Source organism: Penicillium chermesinum, assembly GCF_028974085.1.
Source record: "Penicillium chermesinum strain IBT 19713 chromosome Unknown utg000004l:1.0-3345178.0:1.0-3348027.0, whole genome shotgun sequence".
Lineage (NCBI taxonomy): Eukaryota > Fungi > Ascomycota > Eurotiomycetes > Eurotiales > Aspergillaceae > Penicillium > Penicillium chermesinum.
In genome coordinates this window covers 1,126,977-1,146,037 of record NW_026695314.1, presented here as the reverse complement: position 1 = coordinate 1,146,037, position 19,061 = coordinate 1,126,977, and the positions used below count along the sequence as shown (strand labels likewise).

The window sequence follows — 19,061 nt, the reverse complement described above, 5'->3', positions numbered from 1 at the left end:
TCGCCTCTTACCAGGATTCCAGGCATCGGTCGCATCACCATGACTTAAGGCCAATTCCCCGGGAAACCGATTTCAGCCTAACCCGTCAATTAGTGGCTTCCAGCGCAGCCTAGCGGGTTGGTCCCTGGGATGCCAGGTTAGGGGCGGCTGTGTCGGGTTGGGGGCTGCAAAGTCTGCGGAGGCTCCCCAAACACCCTTCCGTCACTGCCTTGTCCCACGTCCTGCTTACCCAAATAGGCTCCCCCCTCCTTACTAGTCCCGCTCCTTACCTCCAGCTGTCCCGCGCCATCAACACGAAGAGGCGACCGACGTGGAGGCCATCGCCCCCAATAGATCCCAGGCGGCGTAACCCCCAATCCCAAGGCACCCGGAAACTCCCTCTCGTGTGACAGGGCCAAGGCTCTTGGAGCTTGGCTGATTCAGATCTTCACAATAATTACGGAGTACTCCGTAGTCTTTGGCACCATCATACGGTGTGGAGTCCCCAAAGGGTCCTCCTCTATTGCCTAGCTAGGCATAACTTGACGACTTTTCCCCACCCGGTCCGGTTTCCAAGGTTGGGGACCAGCCTTATGACTAGTTGACTCGAAAGATTGGCTATTAATAATAGGCCCCGAGGGAACCCTAGAGAATCGGTAATCTGCGAATATGATCTGGATTAGGCTACCCTCGTAAATCCCACCTGGGCCAAAGGCCTACCCTATTCGAAGACCACGAGAACCCCGCTATGAGCACGGGCTTGGGTAGTTCTAGCCAGCCATGGCTTATTCTCGGTCCTGGGCCGGCGACAGGACCAGATGCCGTCACGACTAGAATTGTTTACATGGAAGGAGTTATGCAGTGGCGAAACGGAGATACCAGACGGCCATGGACTCTTCAAGTGCGAGACGGGAAGATGTCATCCGTGCGGCTCGTCCAACGACCGACCGGCGATTGGGATCAGGACCCTTCCAGGCCCCACGTTTTTTTTCTGCCGGGATGACTTCAATCACCCTGGTCCTGTGCTGCCGAGTATGTCTAATGCTAAAAGGTCTTCAGACGTTCGCGATATCGCCTTCATTTCAATATTGTCGCTCGCTCGCATCGGGGGGAGCACTACAAGGTATGACCCTGCAGCTGCCGCGGTCCGGGTGAGATCCGAGGATCGTGTCAGCTATCTGATGATCAGTAATGCATAAATAATGAATCATGACCAAGGGGCATACGGGAATCCTCTGGCCACTAGGAAGCTCCCTTGTTAGCTAAGCGGAAGAGCACAACCCTCGGGAAGGTAAGCTCCTGGACCCATACCTTTGGAAGAGTCATGGGTGGCAAGCTATCTCCGGTATATCCTCCAAGTCCGAAACCCGCTTCTTCAGAAAGTTCTTACCTCAGCTACAGACGGGATCGGAGTTGGTGTCGCTCCGAGCCTCGGGACTTTCTCGGATTGGACCCAGAGTCCAGCTCACTTGCTCTGCACAAATTTTATGGACAAAAAAAATTTCAGCATGATCGACGTCCACGTGCGGCTCCCGTCGCGCTCCATCGCTATCGCTCGCTTCAATCCGGACTACGGATGGGTGAGTCATCGGTAATCCTAGAGATTGACTTTAGGGCTCCGATCTTTTCCTCTCTCTACTCGGTTCACGCCTTCGGTGCCCGGACTGTATCGAGATTGCAGGGAATCGCGCCTACCGAGCAGATATCCATATCCTCAAGATCCGGCGACAAATGATCCTTTCGAGGCTGGAAAATTTGGATGTTCAAATCGGTCAATGGGTCTACAGTGGCAGAGAAGGCCATGGAAGGGGAGAAAAATCTGATTTTTGCAACTAAAAAGTGGAGTTGTAGGTATACAGCTCCACCCGGCGATGCCCGCAGCGCAAACAAGGCAGAATATTATCCTCTCGTCCCATATGGTTGAGGTTGGGCTGAACGCGCTGTGGGTCTATCGCATCGCCCGCTTATCCCTTTTCGGGGGGGCCCCTGTAACCGTGGCTCTCTTCAGAGTTGCCTAGGCCGCCCGTCGCAAATTTGACCTGCCCCTGTCAGCGGGGCTGTGCTTGGCTGTGCCTGGCTGTGCCTGGCTCGGTGGGAGCAATTTAAGCTACATCAACCCTAAACGGCGTTTCTTGCGATAGGTGCCTAACAGCGTTTTCATTTCCAACACCTAGCAACCTCGATGCAAATTTCCACTAAACCAAATATCAACCCTCGGTGGCAGAGCTCGCAATTTTTAACCAAATCCAGAAACAGACAATACTCTAAATAGACAACGCCTGCAAATCTCCATCTCCAATGCTTTCGGCCTGGGGCCCAGCCCCAGTTGCAAAGCTTCCTCCCCCTTCAAGCACCACGCAAATTACCTCCCAGTATCGTAGCATTCCACTTCTCGGCCACATCCATCGGCAGATCATTCCAATCATTAACATTCCCAGGCAACTGCTCCCTCTCCACGGCCGAGATCTGGAAATACCAATCCTCAAGCGCAATGAGCAACTCCCGCGCCCTGTGCCCCAACATCCACTCCCCCGCATCGCGGAAGACATCCTCCGCGAAAGCCCTCAAGGCCTCCGCCGGCTTCCCCCAATCAAACTTTTCCCCAGGATCAACCCGACAGAACTGCCGCTGAAGCCTCAGATTCCCTCGCCCAGGCGGCTTCCCCGCGCGAAGCTCCGCAGCAGTGCGCAGGTCCAGCATCTCGTGCAGCGCCTCCCGGCTGTCCCAGGCCGGGGTCCTGGTCGCCCAGTGGATGTGGCGCTCCAGCTGCCAGATGACAAGTTTCCTGGGATCCCGCGTGTCCCAGGTGCATTTGACCAGGAGATCGTCTTTGTCCTCGAGCGAGTCGGGCTCCGGGACGGAGCTGGATCGGTGATGGTTCATGCGTGCGGTCAGGGCGGCGAGCTGTTCTGTTTTCAAGGCGGCTCTTGCTTCGTATTTCTTGATGGTGCGCCTTGTGCGGGTTTTCATGCGGGCGAGTCCCTGCTTTTCGTGGAGGATGCGCAGGTCAAGTTTGCGGATGGCTGACGAGAGGCGATCGATCTCTTCTTCTTCAGCTTGGAGCATTTGTTTGTGATCCTTTAGCTTTGGAGGAGCCATGGTTATTGAAGGTTTAGGTCTTGGATGTTACGGTGAGGAGTTGAGGATGGGAAAGGGTTCGAAAGGCGATGAGTATAGGGAATGCTCGATCGAGTGGCTTTATACCAAGCAAGCGGGGGGGGGCCGTTTGCCCTTGCTGGGCGGGCTTGTGCCGGTTCAAGTGCCAAGTATAACATAACCTGATACTAGGACTCCAGAGCTCCAGAGTTAGTGTCTCTCAGGTATTGTGCCGGGGGGGGAGATGCCCTGGGTACCCAATGCTAAGCGCGTCTTATCAGAACTAGCCCCTAAATTTTGGCTACTACTGCATTGTACCATGATGTTTCTTCTATGGGGTATTGAGGCTGATCTGTCAACAGGAACACTAACAACAGGCACACTGGCAGGTCTACCAAAAGCATGCGCGCCTTATTCAGTTACTCTTGCCTGGATGAGGGCACTAACTTCACCTGGGCAGCCCAGGCGCCACGTGCTTTCGTTATTAGGTATTCTAGGGGACTTGGTTTGAAACATATTGAATTTCTAAATCGTAAACAAAAAGCTTTCATCATCATAACTATATATATCTTTTGGACCCGAAAGGGAACTTGAAACTAACACGAGCGCCTAGGATTCAATCTAGTGGTGGAACAGACGGACCCCCTGCTCAACAAAGGTGATACCCAGCTTCTCCGCGGTCTCGAAGACAGGGGTGTCGTTCTGGCTACCAGTAGGAGCAGCAATGTACTTGACGCCTGAGCGGGCAGCACGGAAAACGTTGTCGATAAAGGGGAACTAAAAAAAAAGAAGAAGAAGAAGAAGAAAAGATTAGCGAATATTCTAAGAAAGAAACTGTTCAAGAAACTTACGAAAGCGTCAGAGGACACAGCGACCTCGCTGAGCTTCTGGAGCCAAGCCTCTCGCTCCTCTTGAGTGAAAGGAGCAGGGACCTCTTCGAAGACACGCTCATACTCGACCTTCTCGGCCTCATTACGGGGAGTCTGGCCTGAGCAGAGTAGGTCAATAGCGTTGCTCTTGTCCGCACGCTTGGTGCCCTGCTTCCACTTGATGTTGATGACACGGTCGTGGAAGCGCATCCACCAGTTGTCGGCCTTGTCACCGGCAAGACGGGTGCAGTGGATACGGCTCTGCTGGCCGGCACCGAGACCGATGACCTGGCCGTTCAGGGCGTAGCAGACGGAGTTGGACTGAGTGTACTTCAGCGCAATGGTAGCGACGGTCAGATCGCGGAGAGCAGCCTCGGGCAGAGCAGAGAGACCCTTGGGGGTGATGATGGAGTTGAAGGTCTTGCTGGGTGAGATGACGATGTCGTTGCGGTGCTGGGTCAGCTGGACGCCGTACACGGTGCGGCTCTCCTCGCCGGGGGGCGTGTAGTCCTCGTCCATCTGCAGGACCAGGTACTTGCCGCCCTTCTTCTTGGACAGGATCTCGAGGGCCTCGGGTTCGTAGCCGGCGGCAATGACACCGTCGGAGACCTCGCGAGAGACGATCTTGGCGGTGGGGACGTCAACGATGTCACTGAGGGCAAGGATGTCACCGAAGCTGGACATGCGGTCCGCACCACGGGCACGAGCGTAAGCCTGAGCAAGACCCGAGGATTCGATGCCCTTGATGTCGTCAACCATGTAGACCTTGCGCTCCTTCTCGTTCAAGGGCACACCGATGGCGGCACCAGCGGGGGAAACGTGCTTGAAGCTAGCGGCGGCGGGGTAACCGAGAGCTTGCTTCAGCTCCTTGACCAGAGGCCAGGCGTTGAGAGCATCGAGAAGGTTCACGTAGCCAGGGGAGCCGTTGAGGACTTTGAAAGGAAGCTTGCCTTGAGGCATGTAGGCCGAGGCGGGCTTCTGGTGAGGGTTGATACCGTAGCGCAGAGAGAGCTGCTGGGCGCCGTTGCCCGCGTATTCCTTGCGGAAGAAGCCAGAGATGGCAGAGTCGTAGTCAGCGGTTTGCTCGAAGGCCTTCAAAGCATACTGCTTGCGACTGGCCTCACTGATCTGGCCGGCCTTAAGCTCCTTCAGGAACTCAGGGTAGTCGTTGGGGTCGGAGAGAATAGTGACACGCTTATGGTTCTTGGCTGCGGCACGGAGCAGGGTAACACCACCGATGTCAATCTCCTCCACGGCCTCGTCGATCGTCACGTTCACCTTGGCTACGGTCTCCTTGAAGGGGTACAGGTTGCAGACAACGAAGTCAACCTTGGAGATCTTCTGCTCGGCAAGATCCTTCTCGTCGGACTCAATATCACGGGCGAGGATACCACCGTGGACAGCGGGGTGGAGGGTCTTGACACGGCCACCCAGCATCTCGGGGGCTTGGGTGATGGCAGAGACGTCCCTAAGTCATGTCAGTATGGAGAACCCTTCAATGGATCACAAGAGAGTTGCTCTTCGGGAGTTCTCGTTTGGTTTTTCTTTGTACTCGAACCACGAGAATCCGTTATTGATGATACTCACTCGACAGGGAAGCCAGCTTCACGAATCATTTTGGCAGTGCCACCAGACGCAAGAAGACGGACATTCTGGTCCGCCAGACCCTTGGCAAGGTCCAGCAGTCCAGTTTTGTCGTAGACAGAGATGATAGCTATGGGTCAAAACCTTTGATTAGTATAGATCTCTCGAAACACCAAGAAAGCACGTAGTCCGGGGAAAGAGATCAAACAAGCGCATACCGGACTTCTGAGACATGATGTCAACACTACTGATGGTCAGCGGGCGAGATCAACCAAGAAGGCCTCCAATTGATATAGCCAAAGGACCATTCGGGGACATACAGACCTGAATCCACGGGACAACTGGGTTGGAATGCTTGAAAAGGATCAAACAGAAATAATCGTATCCCACCGCGGGGCTCTGAGTTTGGCCGCAATCGGCGTGACTCCCCTGGACGGTGATTGGCTCGTCCTGCAGATGGGGCTGATCCCCGCCACTAGCAGCTAGTATGTCACGTGAATAACACGTGACGCGGAAGCTCAAAACAATTTTTGCTTTTCGAAAATTCCCTCTCTTTTTTTTCTTCTTCATGAACAACGCAAAAAACAACATTCTACTCAAAAAGCGTTCCTACGAGGACTTGTCTGATGAAGTACGGAAATCGTCATAGAGAATGGAGATCGAGTGCATGCACAGAGTTAATCTTGGGTGCAGTACCTTCCTGACTTCGGTCCAGTGGGAGGAACTGCAATGATTGACCCTACATATCCGCGTTTGTTCGTAATATAATTCGTAATCCATATCTACGAGGTCACTTTTGCCGGTGGAAAAAGGCTGGATAAGGGCGTCAAGAGATCAGTCGCGTCCTGTCATCGTTCTCAGCCTTTATGTGCAAATCATCAACTTTTGCACAAAGATCTGCGAGCAAATTGGCTCCACTTTGGCTCTCATTGGTAAGGCTCCTCGCCTTCCTCGGACCGCCTGCAGAGTATTCCTAAGGGACCGTGGGCATGATCTACAAAAGAACTCAATGACTGGAAACTTTCGGCCGTCATGGGCCATTCTATTAAACGACACTATCGTGGTCCAATATTTGTATCAAAGTTGTATCAAAGCCATGCGCACATAGCAAGTCATTCTGTCCGGCCCCTGCCGATGACCTTGACGAATCTTCGTGATCTCGTGATCTCCTTCACGCCCTAACACCAGCTCTGTGCTGGGCTCCAATGACTAGTTGGCGACCAACATTGCCAAAGCAAACGCATGCGCAGAAAATGACACTGGCAACCCAGGTGCGGACTGCAATGCTCTCCTGGGTAACCTCCGCCCCCAGGGCGTTTTCCAATCCTGTTCCGTTTAGGATAGCGGCACCCACGGACGGGCCCGTAGAAGTTGGGATGAGCTCGGGCTTCAAGCCTAGGATTATGCTCATTCCCGCTAGGCTGACTGTGGTCGCAAGAACGAAGCCGGTCTGGGTGCGATCGATCAGGTACCATAGCACGGGGTTTGCGAGGGCAAGGGTGAGCGAGGCTTGGGTGGTGGATTCCCAGGGAAGGCGACGCTGCAGGGTGGGGGATAAAAGCATTAGAAATCTATATGCAGAAATATAGTAGGTAGGGTAATAAAAAGAAAGAAAGAAAGAAGAAGAAACGAAAAAGTAAAAGAAATTTTGTAAAGGTGAGAGAAAGGTCTGCCGACTTACCATCGCAAATGCGATACCGACGAAGGCACCAACACTACGAGCGACAGCAACCCACGCAGGGGTGCGGTCCTCGTTCTCATGCTCGTCCTCGCTCCGCGCGTGCTTGACCTGCTCCTCCCGAACAGACTCCCTCTCGCGCCAGCTATCCAACCACGGGAGAATATGCCCCAGCGTAATGCCAGAGATACCCCAGAAGCCGAGATACTGCCATGAATCGTAGTAGTGAACATTCTCCAGTTTAACAGGGGTGATCCAATGATTGTCATGCAGATGCACCGTGATAACCCCGTAAACAATTCCAAAGCCAAAAAGCAGAGCACTGCTGAGCAGCTGAGGCAGGATCACGCCACGCACCAGCCCATGACTGAGCCGGGAGCGTGTCCGCTGCACTGCTAATGGCCGAGGGTGAATGGCCGAGTTCAAAGCGGCAGCTTGTGAAAACTCTGGAGGAAACTCTGCTGCTGGGGTATTGACTTCGGTGCCCCAGGGGCTTGACTCATCGCGAGATCCATCGAATGCGGTGGGTTGGTAGATTCCGTAGAGGGTGGAGGACGTGAGGTTCAGGATAGAGCCGGTCCGGCTCACATTGGCAGATGTGGTTGTTGATCCGGCATCCTGGGCACTGAGTAGATCCGCTTGGGCGCTTTCAGTTGGGGTATTAGGGCCAGAGGACTCAGTCGATGCTGCCAGCTCGAAGGGCCGTCGGGGACGAGGCCGCAGAACACGAGGCGAATCCACCATCGTATACGGGTGGCTGCTTGTGCTCACGGCAAGAAGCGGAGAAGTTGAAGAAGCTAAAGAAACCCCTTCCGTGTATTGAAATGGTAATTCCCTCCTGCCTTTTTCCGGACAGTGTAACTGGGCGACCCGAAAAGGAGGTCAAAAAATTAATTGGGCGCGTCTGCGGGCGGAGAGACATGTGTCAGCGGGATTCGCAACGTTGTACCAAAAATCCGATTCTGCAGATCCTTAGAGACAATTATACACCTACCGGAAGGAGAATTCTTTGGCCAGGTGCAATTGACGATTTTCCTATGGCGAGATATGGCAAAGGAGATCGGGGGGAATGAGGAAAGGAAAATCGTTGGGGGGGGATAACGTCTGAATGCGACAGTTTGCAGGAGCTTCGCGGGGGGCCAGAGCAGGGCGGAGTTCGGGGGTTTTTCAGGCCAACAATGTTTAAAATTTCACTTCAGGCCGTTGATTCAATCTTTGACTCTGCGGTGAGTGTTAGGTGCTGATACCCGAGGTCGTAGAGGTCTTCAGAGCCAAGAGGTCCCAATGACGTTAACACTGGGAACTGGAGGATCTGGAACTCGTCCCCCCTCATGAAGTTTCTGCAATGACCATCTTTGACAAAACATCAAGTCGCCTCCTTAAATACCAGAAACGAGGGGTTCTCAGTGCAATCACATGTCTATACGAGTCAGGTGAGTGGCACGACAAGACAGGCCTGGGTTCCCTCCGCAATGCAGATGGCAGAATGTCAGACATGCGTGGGGCCTATAGAGACCCCTCAGCAAAGCCTTGGTCTCCATTCAACACGGGGGGGTTGTCCTCCGATGCAGGATGGTCCACAGACGGCCAGAGTGACTCTCCGAGGATCCTGAAGGTGGGAATGCGGGAGAATAGTGGATCTGAAAGAAGCATGCTTTGATCTTTGATGACAAGTGCTACATTGCGGCCCCAAGGTATATTGAAAATGCCTAGACGGCGATTTAACCCTTATGTCCAAGGCAGCTTCAGCTCTAGCTTTGCTACTACCTCATAGAATGGTCACGCGCAAGATCCTCCATGTCTGAGGAATCATTTGTCAGACAATGCATAATGATGCACTACTTACAATCAGGCCCTGCATGAAACGCTAGGCAGCAAGGATACGATTCTGCTTGTGCTCTGCATATAGACGGAAAGGTCCTTCTATAGTTGCATGACGCCCGCACGACATGATAGTATCCATATCATCATTCGACTGATACTCCATGTACTATTCTCAATCCCTTCCCCCCCCCCCGGCAACCCAATAATTGTGGATAAGATCTTATGGAAGCCGTTGTCAGATAACCAGGGATCGCAACTTAGAACTGAAGTTGCAGGTCAAGGTGGATTTACAGTGTATAAGACAAATATGATTTGTTCTAATCATACAATAACTTTCATTGAGAATCATCCGGTGAAATGTCCATAGGGTAGCATAGGACCAGATCGAGCTAAATAAGTAGAAAGATACCAACCTGGTCCACAAGAATAGCCTCCACATCAATGCCAATACATAGAAAACCGCGACCCTGGCCGTGAGAGTAACGCCATTTTAAACAGGGTAAAAGAAAACAAAAGTACGGGCCACACACTTCGGTCCGTGATAAGAACTAAATGGGATATGTCATAGAGGAGGAGCGAAAAGAAAACCAAAGAAATGGGACCAGGTGATGAAATCAAAGTGATATCTTGCCTATTCTTCCATCGCATCATCTCCGCGCTCCGGACGTCCTAGGGCAGGAGATGAGCTTTCACGTCGAGCGTACCCGCCGGGTCCACCGTACGCAGAGTCAACATCGTCACCCTCACCCTCTACATCGTCGTCTCCGGAAACGTCAGAGAAGTCACCCGGGGCTGGACCGTCTTCTTCGCCTGAGCCCTCGCCTAGCAGCTCTCGATCAAGATCGTCCAGCTCGCCTTCGACTTCCCCATCCCGAGGAGCAATATCCGTATCCCATGGAGCTGTAGCATCGGCGCCAGGCGGGGGAGCGCGGCCACCCTTAGTGCGCACAGCGTTGACCTTCTTGGCATTTCCAGAACTCGAAGGAGGACCCGCGAACTTGCGCTTAGCGCCAGTTCCGCCACGAGAGGGACGGGGGCGGGATCGAGCATTAGCCGCACGCACGTCGGCTTCAAGCGCAGCCTTGGCTTTCTGGCGTTCTTCGCGTTCGGCCTGGCGGTCTTTCTTGGGACCGTTGGCATCGTCGGGGTCCCAGCGGTCCAGACGACGTTGAGCCTTGCGCACAACGGAGAGGAAGTGGTGGGCGCTTTCGCCGTAGTCCTCTTCTTCCGCAGGATTGGGGAGAAGGCCACCCTTGCCCCAGGATTTCTCATCTTCAGTGTCGTAGCCATCTGGTACACTTGCGAGTAGACGCGTATGGCGAAGCACGGGGTCTTCGCTGTTGCGCTTTTTGGCAAGATCGCGGTACTCAGTAGCACGTCGCTTTGCAAGAAGGTAATCGATGCGTTGACGGCGGTTCTGCTCGACGGCGATTTGATGCTGGGTCAGAGGCCGGGGGCGACGGCCGGGGGCCTGGGAAAGTGAAGGCTCAGGGATGAACCGGTTCATGACAGAGTTACTTCCAGAGGGCGCTGGGGACGCATCTGGGGAACGGTCCTTCGTTTTCAGAACAAGACGTTGTTGACCAGCGGCTCGGTTCAAGGATGAGTCGCGTTTGCCTTGCTTGTTGCGGGGCCGGGAGGAACCTGGCGTTAGCTCGTCCTCGTCGTCATCAAGGCTTCGCTTAGCGGATGGATGAAGAGGCGTCGACATTGCGGAGCCACGCCCTGCGAAACCGGAGTAGTCTCCGAAAGACTCTTCGTCGTAGCCGAATTCTGCAAGGGTTAGAATGAACAGCACCGCGTAGTACAAGGGTCACAAGGGAAGGGAAGGCTACCTTTCTTAGAACGTTTTGGGACTCGGGGGGAGAGGCTCGTCCTCCTCGAGAATACCTGGCTAGATGTCAACAAGTCTACATGAATTCAGGCGTAGTGTCAACTTACGCTTGCGCTCTAACCTCTTTGACTCTCCATATTCTAATTCCTCAGCAGTGTCCACGTTTTCTAGGTCTGCTTGCTCTTCGGTCAGGCTTTCGAAAGCAGGGACCTTCAGAGGCAAACCATCAGTACCCTCGCCCTCTAATCCCGGTCCGAATGGATTGTTCAAAGCAGCCTCGCGAGTGAAATCGCTCTCCAAGTACCACCACATGAGCCAAAGGAACGCCTTAGCGCGACTCCTGCTGCTTAATGTGGATCTCATCACAAGGTCAAAGAAATCGCGGGGTGGGAAAAAATGCGCTTCGGAAACTTTTGGTGCGTACTGGGCGAGTACAAAGATTAGGTTTACAGGATTCGTGCGCGGAACAGGCATGCGCTTGATCTTCTCAAGGGTGTTCGGTTGATCTACGTCTTCCGAAGCACCTTTCAAGATAGATTTCAAGCGCGGGGCATCCTGCAGTTGTTTGTAGGCATTGGAGTCTTGGTGGGCTTGTAGGGAAGGGATGGAGTGGTAGGTTCGGAGCTGGGCACGCATTTCAGGGAAGACTAATTGAAATCAAGGAGTCAGTTCGGATGCTGCGAGATTTGACTAGGGCATTGTATGTGTATGGGCGCAATTTGCGCTAAGAATCGTATGGGACGGAACGAAGTAGTGCTGGATCGAAAAATCAAAGAAAAACAAAAGCACATATTGTAGCACTTACAGTTGAGAGTTGTGTTCATGCGACCAAAGTTAACCAGCAAGCACACCATGGCCATGCTGATCGCGGCCGGTTTATCATTCTGCAATTTGTCTTTCAAGATCTTGCTTGTCTTGCTGCTTCGTGCCATGGCGTCAATGTAGATATCCGCAAAATCGAGGTTCTTCTCGCCATCGGGGTATCGCGTAAAGGCAGGTGTCTTATCCTCGAAGACAAGCTGCAGGAATTGATGTTGGATGTCCTTGCGCCACAAAGGGATTCCATCTTCCTTTTTGAGATGCCTAATCTTGTTTCCCGAGTAGACAGAGCCGATGGTGCCGTTTGGCTGGCGTCTTGTGCCGACTGTCGCGCTGGCGGTCATGCCATGTCCATCATCTGCGACCTCCGAAGCAGCAAAAGATTCATCAACTGGAGGTTCGACTTCTGCCATTATGAGAGTTCGACTCGACAGGACGAAACGCGGGGAATCGAGGCTCCAGAATCGATTGCGAGCAGTCCGGGGTCACAGATCCTTTGCGCAGAAACAAAGACTCTGGGGTAATGAGTGTGAACTCCCCTTTGGGGGGGAGATGAGATTACGCGTCGATACGATTGCGAAATGATAAAAGGTGAAGAGGAAGGGAGGGAAGGAGGCGAAAGTTTCAAGAGGGAAACGAAACGACAGGAGAAGGGGAAAGGTCCGGAAGGGCTAAAATTGAGCAGCTGGGAAGTTGGCCATTTGTGATAAGTACCCGGATCCAGTATCCGCCCAGAGCGTGCTCCAACATCCTCTCCCATCGCCGGGTTTCGACCTATGGATTCATATTTTTGTTTTCAATTATTATTATTATTATTATTATTATTATTATTATTATTATTTCTTATTTTCGGATTGACTAGATCTTAATTCCCAGGTTCTTTACAAACTCTTATTTTCCTTGTGACTCTACCAGGAGATTTTAGTGTAGAATTCTCTCATCTCAAGGAGATAGTAGTAGATCTCGCAGGCACTATATATATCGAGCTGGAGGATGCTGCTCAACCCCCGTAGGTCGTCTTTTACACAGCGCGAAATTTGCATAACGCGTAACAATATACAACCCGTGTATTTTCAAGTTTATGGCTCTCCAACTTGAAGCTGCCACTGGTACTCCTAATGAGAGGGATATTCTAATTGAATGCATCCTAGTGCTTAGTCCTAGCACAGACCTGCTGTTTCCAAGGCTGCAGTTCAATAGCAAAAGCGATTCCCAGGGTACTAGTCCCATGCCTACTAGTCTACCATCATACGTGGATCTGCATGTGTAACATGAGTTATAAATCTTCAGATAGCATTGAATAAGGCTTTCCTTCTTAGAATTCCAGGCCTCTCCGCCTTTTTTTAGTCCTCCCACGTGAAACCATGATGCCTGTGATTCAAGCGCCGGCGACAGCATCCCATCCTCGACGGATCCGAGCATTGAAGCAAAGAAAAAGAAATTCGAAATCGCCTCCACGGACCCAGAGGACTTGTTGCCGGTCAAGCCAACGCCATACAGAATGCAAAGAATCCCGATGCGAAACCTCCACAGAAGAAAACGCTTTTTGGTGGGCTGTTTCCGAATCGACCATAGAACACACGAGACAGGGGGCGCAGCAAGAAAAAACATGGAAAGTAGTCCGCCCCAAGATACCGACGCAATGGAGTCTGTACTGCACAAGAGGCAGCCATAAGATGCGCCGAGTAGATGCAAGAAAAAAGCACTTTTTTGTCGCTCGGCGCGAGCGCGTCGTGTTCGAACGTTATCCTGACGGCGAGGATAATCCGAACAAAAAAGGGGTATCTGATAAAAGCGGACAACACAAGAAAGAGAACGCATTCTATGGTTCATGCAATTCAGACCGCCGGTTGCTCCGTATGGAAGAAGCAACACCGATTGAACTGCTCGAACGCCCCGTGTCTAAACAAGGCGTGATTGAGATAGCCAGGAAGAAACCGTATGAAATGGGAAAGCAGATAAGACAGATACAGGAAAAAGGAAGAAGAATAGGAGAAACAACCATAGATCAGAACACGGGTGAAAGAAAAGGGGCGATGGGAAGAGCAAAACAGCAGAACACGCATAAAATCTAGGACGCATAGGAAAGTCGTGGCAGTCGTGACAAAGCCGTCCCTTAGAAAACTTCGACGAAAGAAAGAGAAATAGGAAATGGGAGCCAATCAGACAGCCTCGTCATCAGACCACGACTGGTTAATTTACCACCACGAGGAGGGGCCGGTAGGGCCAGAGGGGTTGCCGTAGCCACCACCGCCGTAACCACCACCACCGCCGCCGTAGCCAGGACCACCTCCATAGCCGCCGCCGCCGCCGCCCCCGAAGGACGAAGGGGACCGCCCATACCACCGCCGAAAGAAGAGGGGGGACCGCCCATGCCACCACCGAAGCGACGCACATCGCGGGTAGCGTTGTTGCTACCACGGCCACCACCACGGCCACGGCCACGACCGCCAAAGCCACTGCCCTCGCGAGCAATGCTCTCCAAGAAGAGGGGACTTCCTGGTGGGCCTCCTTGAGGAGTTCGAGGAGGTCGCGGACGACACCACGGTTGCCGCGGTTGAAGAAAGCAGTAGCAATACCGGTGTTACCGGCACGGCCAGTACGACCGATACGGTGAACATAGTCGTCAATGTCGGTAGGCAGATCGTAGTTGATAACGTGGGTCACGTTGGGGATATCGAGACCACGAGCAGCAACAGCAGTAGCGACCAAGATGGGGCAACGGCCGTTACGGAAGAACTCAAGGGCACGCTCACGCTCACGCTGGGTGCGGTCTCCGTGAATAGCTGTGGCAGGGAAACGCTGATTGATAAGGAAGTCAGACAGGGAGTCCGCCATACGCTTGGTTTCGACGAAGATCAAGGTGAGACCGGTGGTGCCATGGGTGTGGAGGATATCCAACAAGACAGAGCGTTTGTCATGGTCCTCGACATACTCGACTTTCTGGGTAATGTTCTCAGAAGTAGAACCGACACGACCAACAGAAAGGAAAATGTAGTCCTTCAGGAAATCGCGGGCGAGCATCTGGATGTCACGAGGGAATGTAGCCGAAAACATGAGGGTCTGGCGGTCCTCAACGCGGGGCATGTCCTCACCCTCAACAATGCGGCGAATTTGGGGCTCGAAACCCATGTCCAGCATGCGGTCAGCCTCGTCAAGAACTAAGTACTTGATATTGACCAGGGAGATACGACCACGCTCGATCAAGTCGACGAGACGGCCAGGGGTGGCAACCAAGAGATCGCAGCCACGCTCGATCTGGCGGAGCTGGGAGCCAATGTCGGCACCACCGTACACGACACAGGGGCGAACCCATGAACGGTAGGCAAACTTCCGGGCCTCATCGAAGATCTGGGAGACAAGCTCTCGAGTGGGAGCAAGAATCAACGAGGTGGGGTAAGCCTTACGCTGGCGTCCGTAGCTGAACTGACCGGAGGCCTGAGCAGGAACGGCAGAGGGGCCGTTCTGGAAAGCCTGGGAGAGGATAGGGAACAGGAAACCACCGGTCTTTCCGGAACCAGTCTGGGCACATGCCATGAGGTCACGGCCGTTCATGACAATAGGAATGGAGTACTTTTGGACGGGAGTAGGGGTCACGTAGCTAGCCAGCTTGATGTTGGAGATCAGGTGGTCGTCCAGAGGGGGGTTGGTGAAAGTGTTAACGGGTTCAGGAACCTCATGACCAGATGCCTCGACAGGAATGTCATCGTAGTTGGCGAAATTGATACCAGTTTGTTGCTTTGAAGGGTCGTTGGGGACTCCGAAAAGCTCGCGCTCGACGCGGGCATTGGCAGGTCCAGGGATGTGCTTACCATCGCGCCACTGGCCATCTCCAGAGCCGCGAGCCTGCGCGCCGCCGCCGCCACCATAGTTGCCACCACTACCACCGTAGGAGCCGCTGCCGCCGTGTCCTGGATGTCCGTAAGCTTGGGGATCGAAAGGAGTGGCCTTCACGTTCGGGGTCCAGGGAAATTTACCGTTGGCACGAGGCGCGAAGTCGGGAGCGTTGGCATTAGCCCAGTTGCCACCACGAGGGCCGTTGTTGCTGTAATCAAATATTAGCACAGAACTTGACATTTGAGGGGGAAAAACCCTTTACATACCGAGGACCACCAAATCCAGGGCCAGCAGGAGGGGCGGCAGAGTCACCACCACCGCCGCCACCTGGTCCACGTTGACGAAGGTGAGGAGGAATGTACGCAGCACGACCAGGGGAGCACCGCCCTGGGGTGCGTGTTGGGAGTCATTAAGGGAAAGGTTTCCCATCTGAAGACCGTCGGCCATGTTGGCGATAACTTTTTAGAAGAATCCTGATACAGTATGTTGGTTAGCGCGTAGTCCTTGAAGATGCTTGCGATGGAGGATTCGAGGAAGGACAGTTCTGGGACGCGAAGAAGATTTTATTTCGTGTGTGGGGGGTTCAGCACCGCGCGAAGTTTCCACTTTGTATGTAAACAGAGCAGCGAAAGTGTGCTGAGGTCGCAAACGGAGTGCCTTACCTTTTTTTAAGAGCACAAGAGAAGGACGAAGAAGATTAAGATGCCGCTCTCGCTTTTTTTTCTTCCCTAGAAAAAAAAAGCACCAGTGACAAGAAAAAAGGATGGGTAACAAATGCACAAATCTCCCTCTAAAGAACTCTATGAGCACCGAAGAAAAGAGAAGGGATGAGTGGAGTGAGGAAAAGGGATGAAGGAGGAGAATAAAATCCGCAGGGCAGGTTTTCTCTGTGGGAGGCAAATCGAGTACTTCTTGGGTACTGCTGCCCGTGCTTGGGTCTGTGTGTTAGCCTGGGTACAGGCTGGGTATCGTTGTATCGTCTTGGTTTGCACATTTCGCTGTATGTTAGGTAACATATAATACCACTGATGTCAGATCGAACTGAGAGCCAGAATGAGGACTCGTCGCCTATGCTTGCTTTAGATTGAAAATTACTAGATTGTATTTTCAGGTATATACCAATACTAAACATCTGAATTTTTTTCGAACCCTTCCGGTGCCAAGACATTATCTAATCCGAAAAAAGTTGCCCGCCACCTAGGCGGGCAGTCTGGGCTCGATCGGTTGGTAAGAAGCGGGAGTAGATTGAACACATCCGGCTAGGGAGAGGTACAACTATGGTGGAATCAATTCCTACGTGAGAACCCAAAGCAATGACCAAATTCTTGCATGGATTTGCTTTGCTATCTATACTGCTTTTGAGACCTACCTACAGATAGTCCTTGTAGTCATCATCAGCATTCTGCCCCTTGTTGCGGCGGCTACGAACGTAGAATCCAACAATAGCAACCAGTACCAGGAAGACAAGCACAGGTTGGAGCGAGAAACTGGAGGTTGAGTCCTCGGGGAGGATGGCTCAATATCGTCATCGTATACTTGGGAAAGACAAGCACCGTCAGCCCTCCATCCGACGACCTAAACAGGAGAGTTTGCTGCAAATTTACAGCTCGTCGCGGGTACCTTGTTCCTCAGTGCTCTTGTCAAGCTCGAGCTCTCCGCTCTTAGCAATCTTGACTGGCTGGAGGGGTTTGTCGCCGGAGCCCTTGGGGACGTTTTGGATCTTGTCGACAATGTCGTAGCCCTCGAGAACCTCACCGAAGACGACGTGGCGGCCATCGAGCCAACTGATCATACGAGTTAGAAACACAAGGTGAAGAAGAGATATTTTTAAGTATTGGGGCAATCGGCACATACGAAGTGACGACGGTAGTAATGAAGAACTGAGAGCCGTTGGTGTCCTTGCCAGCGTTGGCCATGCCTAGAGCTTGTTAGTATCGAGGAGAATCTGGCTCGAGCTAGAACATACTCAGAAGGCCGGGACGGGTGTGGCGCAGCTTGAAGTTCTCATCCTTGAACTTGTTGCCATAGATAGACTTTCCGCCAGTGCCATCGAAGTTAGTAAAATCACCACCCTGGATCATGAAGTCCTTGATGACGCGGTGGAAGATAGACCCCTCGTAGCCGAATCCCTTCTCGCCGGTAGCCAGGGCACTGAAATTGTATGTTAGAGACAAAACTGTGGTGAAGCCGAGTGGTTATTTGGGCAGTGCCATACCGGAAGTTCTCCGCAGTCTGTACAAGCACCAATTAGTGAATATTCATGCAATTGATTGACAATCGGCCCAATTACCTCAGGGACGGTCTTTCCGTAAAGACCGATTACGATACGGCCAAGTGGCTCATCGCCATGCTGGATATCGAAGTAGACCTATCTCGACTGCTTAGTGTTTGTGTGGGGATGCTCAGCTTCGTTCACTTACCTTGCTAGTGATTCTAGGGCCCCAGGGTTCCTTGGCACCCTCGGCTTGGACCAGAGCGAAGCCGACGGCGAAGACCAGGAAAATGGAGACAAAAAGGTTGCGGAAATTCATGGTTACGAATTGCCACTGCTCTGGGGCGTATACAGTGATGAAGGTGAGGAAGGGAGAGGGGAAGGCCAGCTTGCAATGGCGTGCGGAGAGAACGGTACGGTTCTGGTAACATTACGGCTTAAATTGGGGAAAGCAGTGGCAATGTGGATAAATTACGCAAGATACGCCTTTTCGAACAAATTACAGACATCCGGAAAAATATTATTGCCGGATGATTTCTCCCGCGGCCAGCATCGAAAGTGCCTCGAGCAGTGGATAGTATCTATTGTCTACCAAGCGCCTCTTCAAAATGGTATGTCATTGTTCCTACTCATTGTACCTAGTCTAAGCTTCTGACTTAAATTCAGGTCTTTATTCTCGGCGTCAACTTCCCTGAGCGGAACCTGCTCAAGGTAAGCAAACCCTCCGCATCGAATCATCTCGGCAGGCTCAATCACGAACTAACGCGCACCTCCTTGCTGTAGAAATCATTGCAGTCGTTCTTTGGCATTGGAAACGATACCTCCTCTCGTCTCCTCGCTCGCTTCAACATCCACCCAACATGCCGAGTAGGCGAGTTGGCCAACAAGCAGGTCCTTGACCTTACAGCCGTTCTTTCCGAGATGAAGATTGAGAATGATCTCCGCCGAGAAGTCTTGAATGATATTAAGCGTCTGAAGGAGACTGGAACATACCGGGGTCGCCGACACGCACTGGGCCTACCCGTCCGCGGTCAACGGACTCGCACTCAGGTTCGTCATCATCTAGTTTGATCATTCTACCTGCCTTCCCAAACATCAATTCCGCAATGGCAAATCAAAGCCGATGCATACGGAGGATGCTCAGGGCGTCATAATCTTCTGAATACAAGGACTTGGGCTAATGAACTCCGTAGATCAAAACCCCTGTCAAGTTGAACCGCATGGAGCGTCGACTGTGATCTGGTGCTCGATATCACGATAATTTGGAGATTATCTCGCGTCTTTCAAGGGAGGCATGGGATCGGCGTTTTGTCTTTGATTGCTGGCATT

The 19,061-nt window shown here is 52.6% G+C and overlaps 7 protein-coding genes across 7 annotated transcripts; 1 reads left to right on the top strand and 6 right to left on the bottom strand.

Annotated features, from left to right (window-relative positions):
* Window positions 1–2,325: 2,325 nt before the first annotated feature.
* N7468_005319 (uncharacterized protein) lies at window positions 2,326–3,078 on the bottom strand (the record flags this gene model as incomplete). Its single annotated transcript, XM_058474616.1, has 1 exon — window positions 2,326–3,078. The coding sequence occupies one exon, from the start codon at window positions 3,076–3,078 to the stop codon at window positions 2,326–2,328; it is 753 nt and encodes a 250-aa protein (XP_058330356.1).
* A 618-nt stretch (window positions 3,079–3,696) lies between these two features.
* N7468_005318 (phosphoribosylaminoimidazolecarboxamide formyltransferase/IMP cyclohydrolase) lies at window positions 3,697–5,762 on the bottom strand (the record flags this gene model as incomplete). Its single annotated transcript, XM_058474615.1, has 4 exons — window positions 3,697–3,852; window positions 3,927–5,412; window positions 5,532–5,658; window positions 5,747–5,762. 4 exons carry the CDS (start codon window positions 5,760–5,762, stop codon window positions 3,697–3,699), a joined length of 1,785 nt encoding a protein of 594 aa, XP_058330355.1.
* Window positions 5,763–6,699: 937 nt separating this feature from the next.
* Window positions 6,700–7,950, bottom strand: N7468_005317 (INSIG family protein; the record flags this gene model as incomplete). Its single annotated transcript, XM_058474614.1, has 2 exons — window positions 6,700–7,068; window positions 7,210–7,950. 2 exons carry the CDS (start codon window positions 7,948–7,950, stop codon window positions 6,700–6,702), a joined length of 1,110 nt encoding a protein of 369 aa, XP_058330354.1.
* Window positions 7,951–9,661: 1,711 nt separating this feature from the next.
* N7468_005316 (uncharacterized protein) lies at window positions 9,662–12,096 on the bottom strand (the record flags this gene model as incomplete). The annotated part of the gene is made up of 4 exons (XM_058474613.1): window positions 9,662–10,803; window positions 10,888–10,920; window positions 10,972–11,511; window positions 11,670–12,096. 4 exons carry the CDS (start codon window positions 12,094–12,096, stop codon window positions 9,662–9,664), a joined length of 2,142 nt encoding a protein of 713 aa, XP_058330353.1.
* A 1,749-nt stretch (window positions 12,097–13,845) lies between these two features.
* Window positions 13,846–15,967, bottom strand: N7468_005315 (DEAD/DEAH box helicase; the record flags this gene model as incomplete). The annotated part of the gene is made up of 3 exons (XM_058474612.1): window positions 13,846–13,872; window positions 14,027–15,728; window positions 15,783–15,967. 3 exons carry the CDS (start codon window positions 15,965–15,967, stop codon window positions 13,846–13,848), a joined length of 1,914 nt encoding a protein of 637 aa, XP_058330352.1.
* A 922-nt stretch (window positions 15,968–16,889) lies between these two features.
* On the bottom strand, window positions 16,890–18,051 carry N7468_005314 (peptidylprolyl isomerase; the record flags this gene model as incomplete). The annotated part of the gene is made up of 7 exons (XM_058474611.1): window positions 16,890–17,035; window positions 17,141–17,304; window positions 17,375–17,438; window positions 17,487–17,671; window positions 17,736–17,752; window positions 17,811–17,888; window positions 17,941–18,051. 7 exons carry the CDS (start codon window positions 18,049–18,051, stop codon window positions 16,890–16,892), a joined length of 765 nt encoding a protein of 254 aa, XP_058330351.1.
* A 289-nt stretch (window positions 18,052–18,340) lies between these two features.
* N7468_005313 (mitochondrial 37S ribosomal protein uS13m) lies at window positions 18,341–18,970 on the top strand (the record flags this gene model as incomplete). The annotated part of the gene is made up of 4 exons (XM_058474610.1): window positions 18,341–18,343; window positions 18,399–18,443; window positions 18,516–18,782; window positions 18,926–18,970. The coding sequence occupies 4 exons, from the start codon at window positions 18,341–18,343 to the stop codon at window positions 18,968–18,970; spliced, it is 360 nt and encodes a 119-aa protein (XP_058330350.1).
* Between the last annotated feature and the right edge of the window lie 91 nt (window positions 18,971–19,061).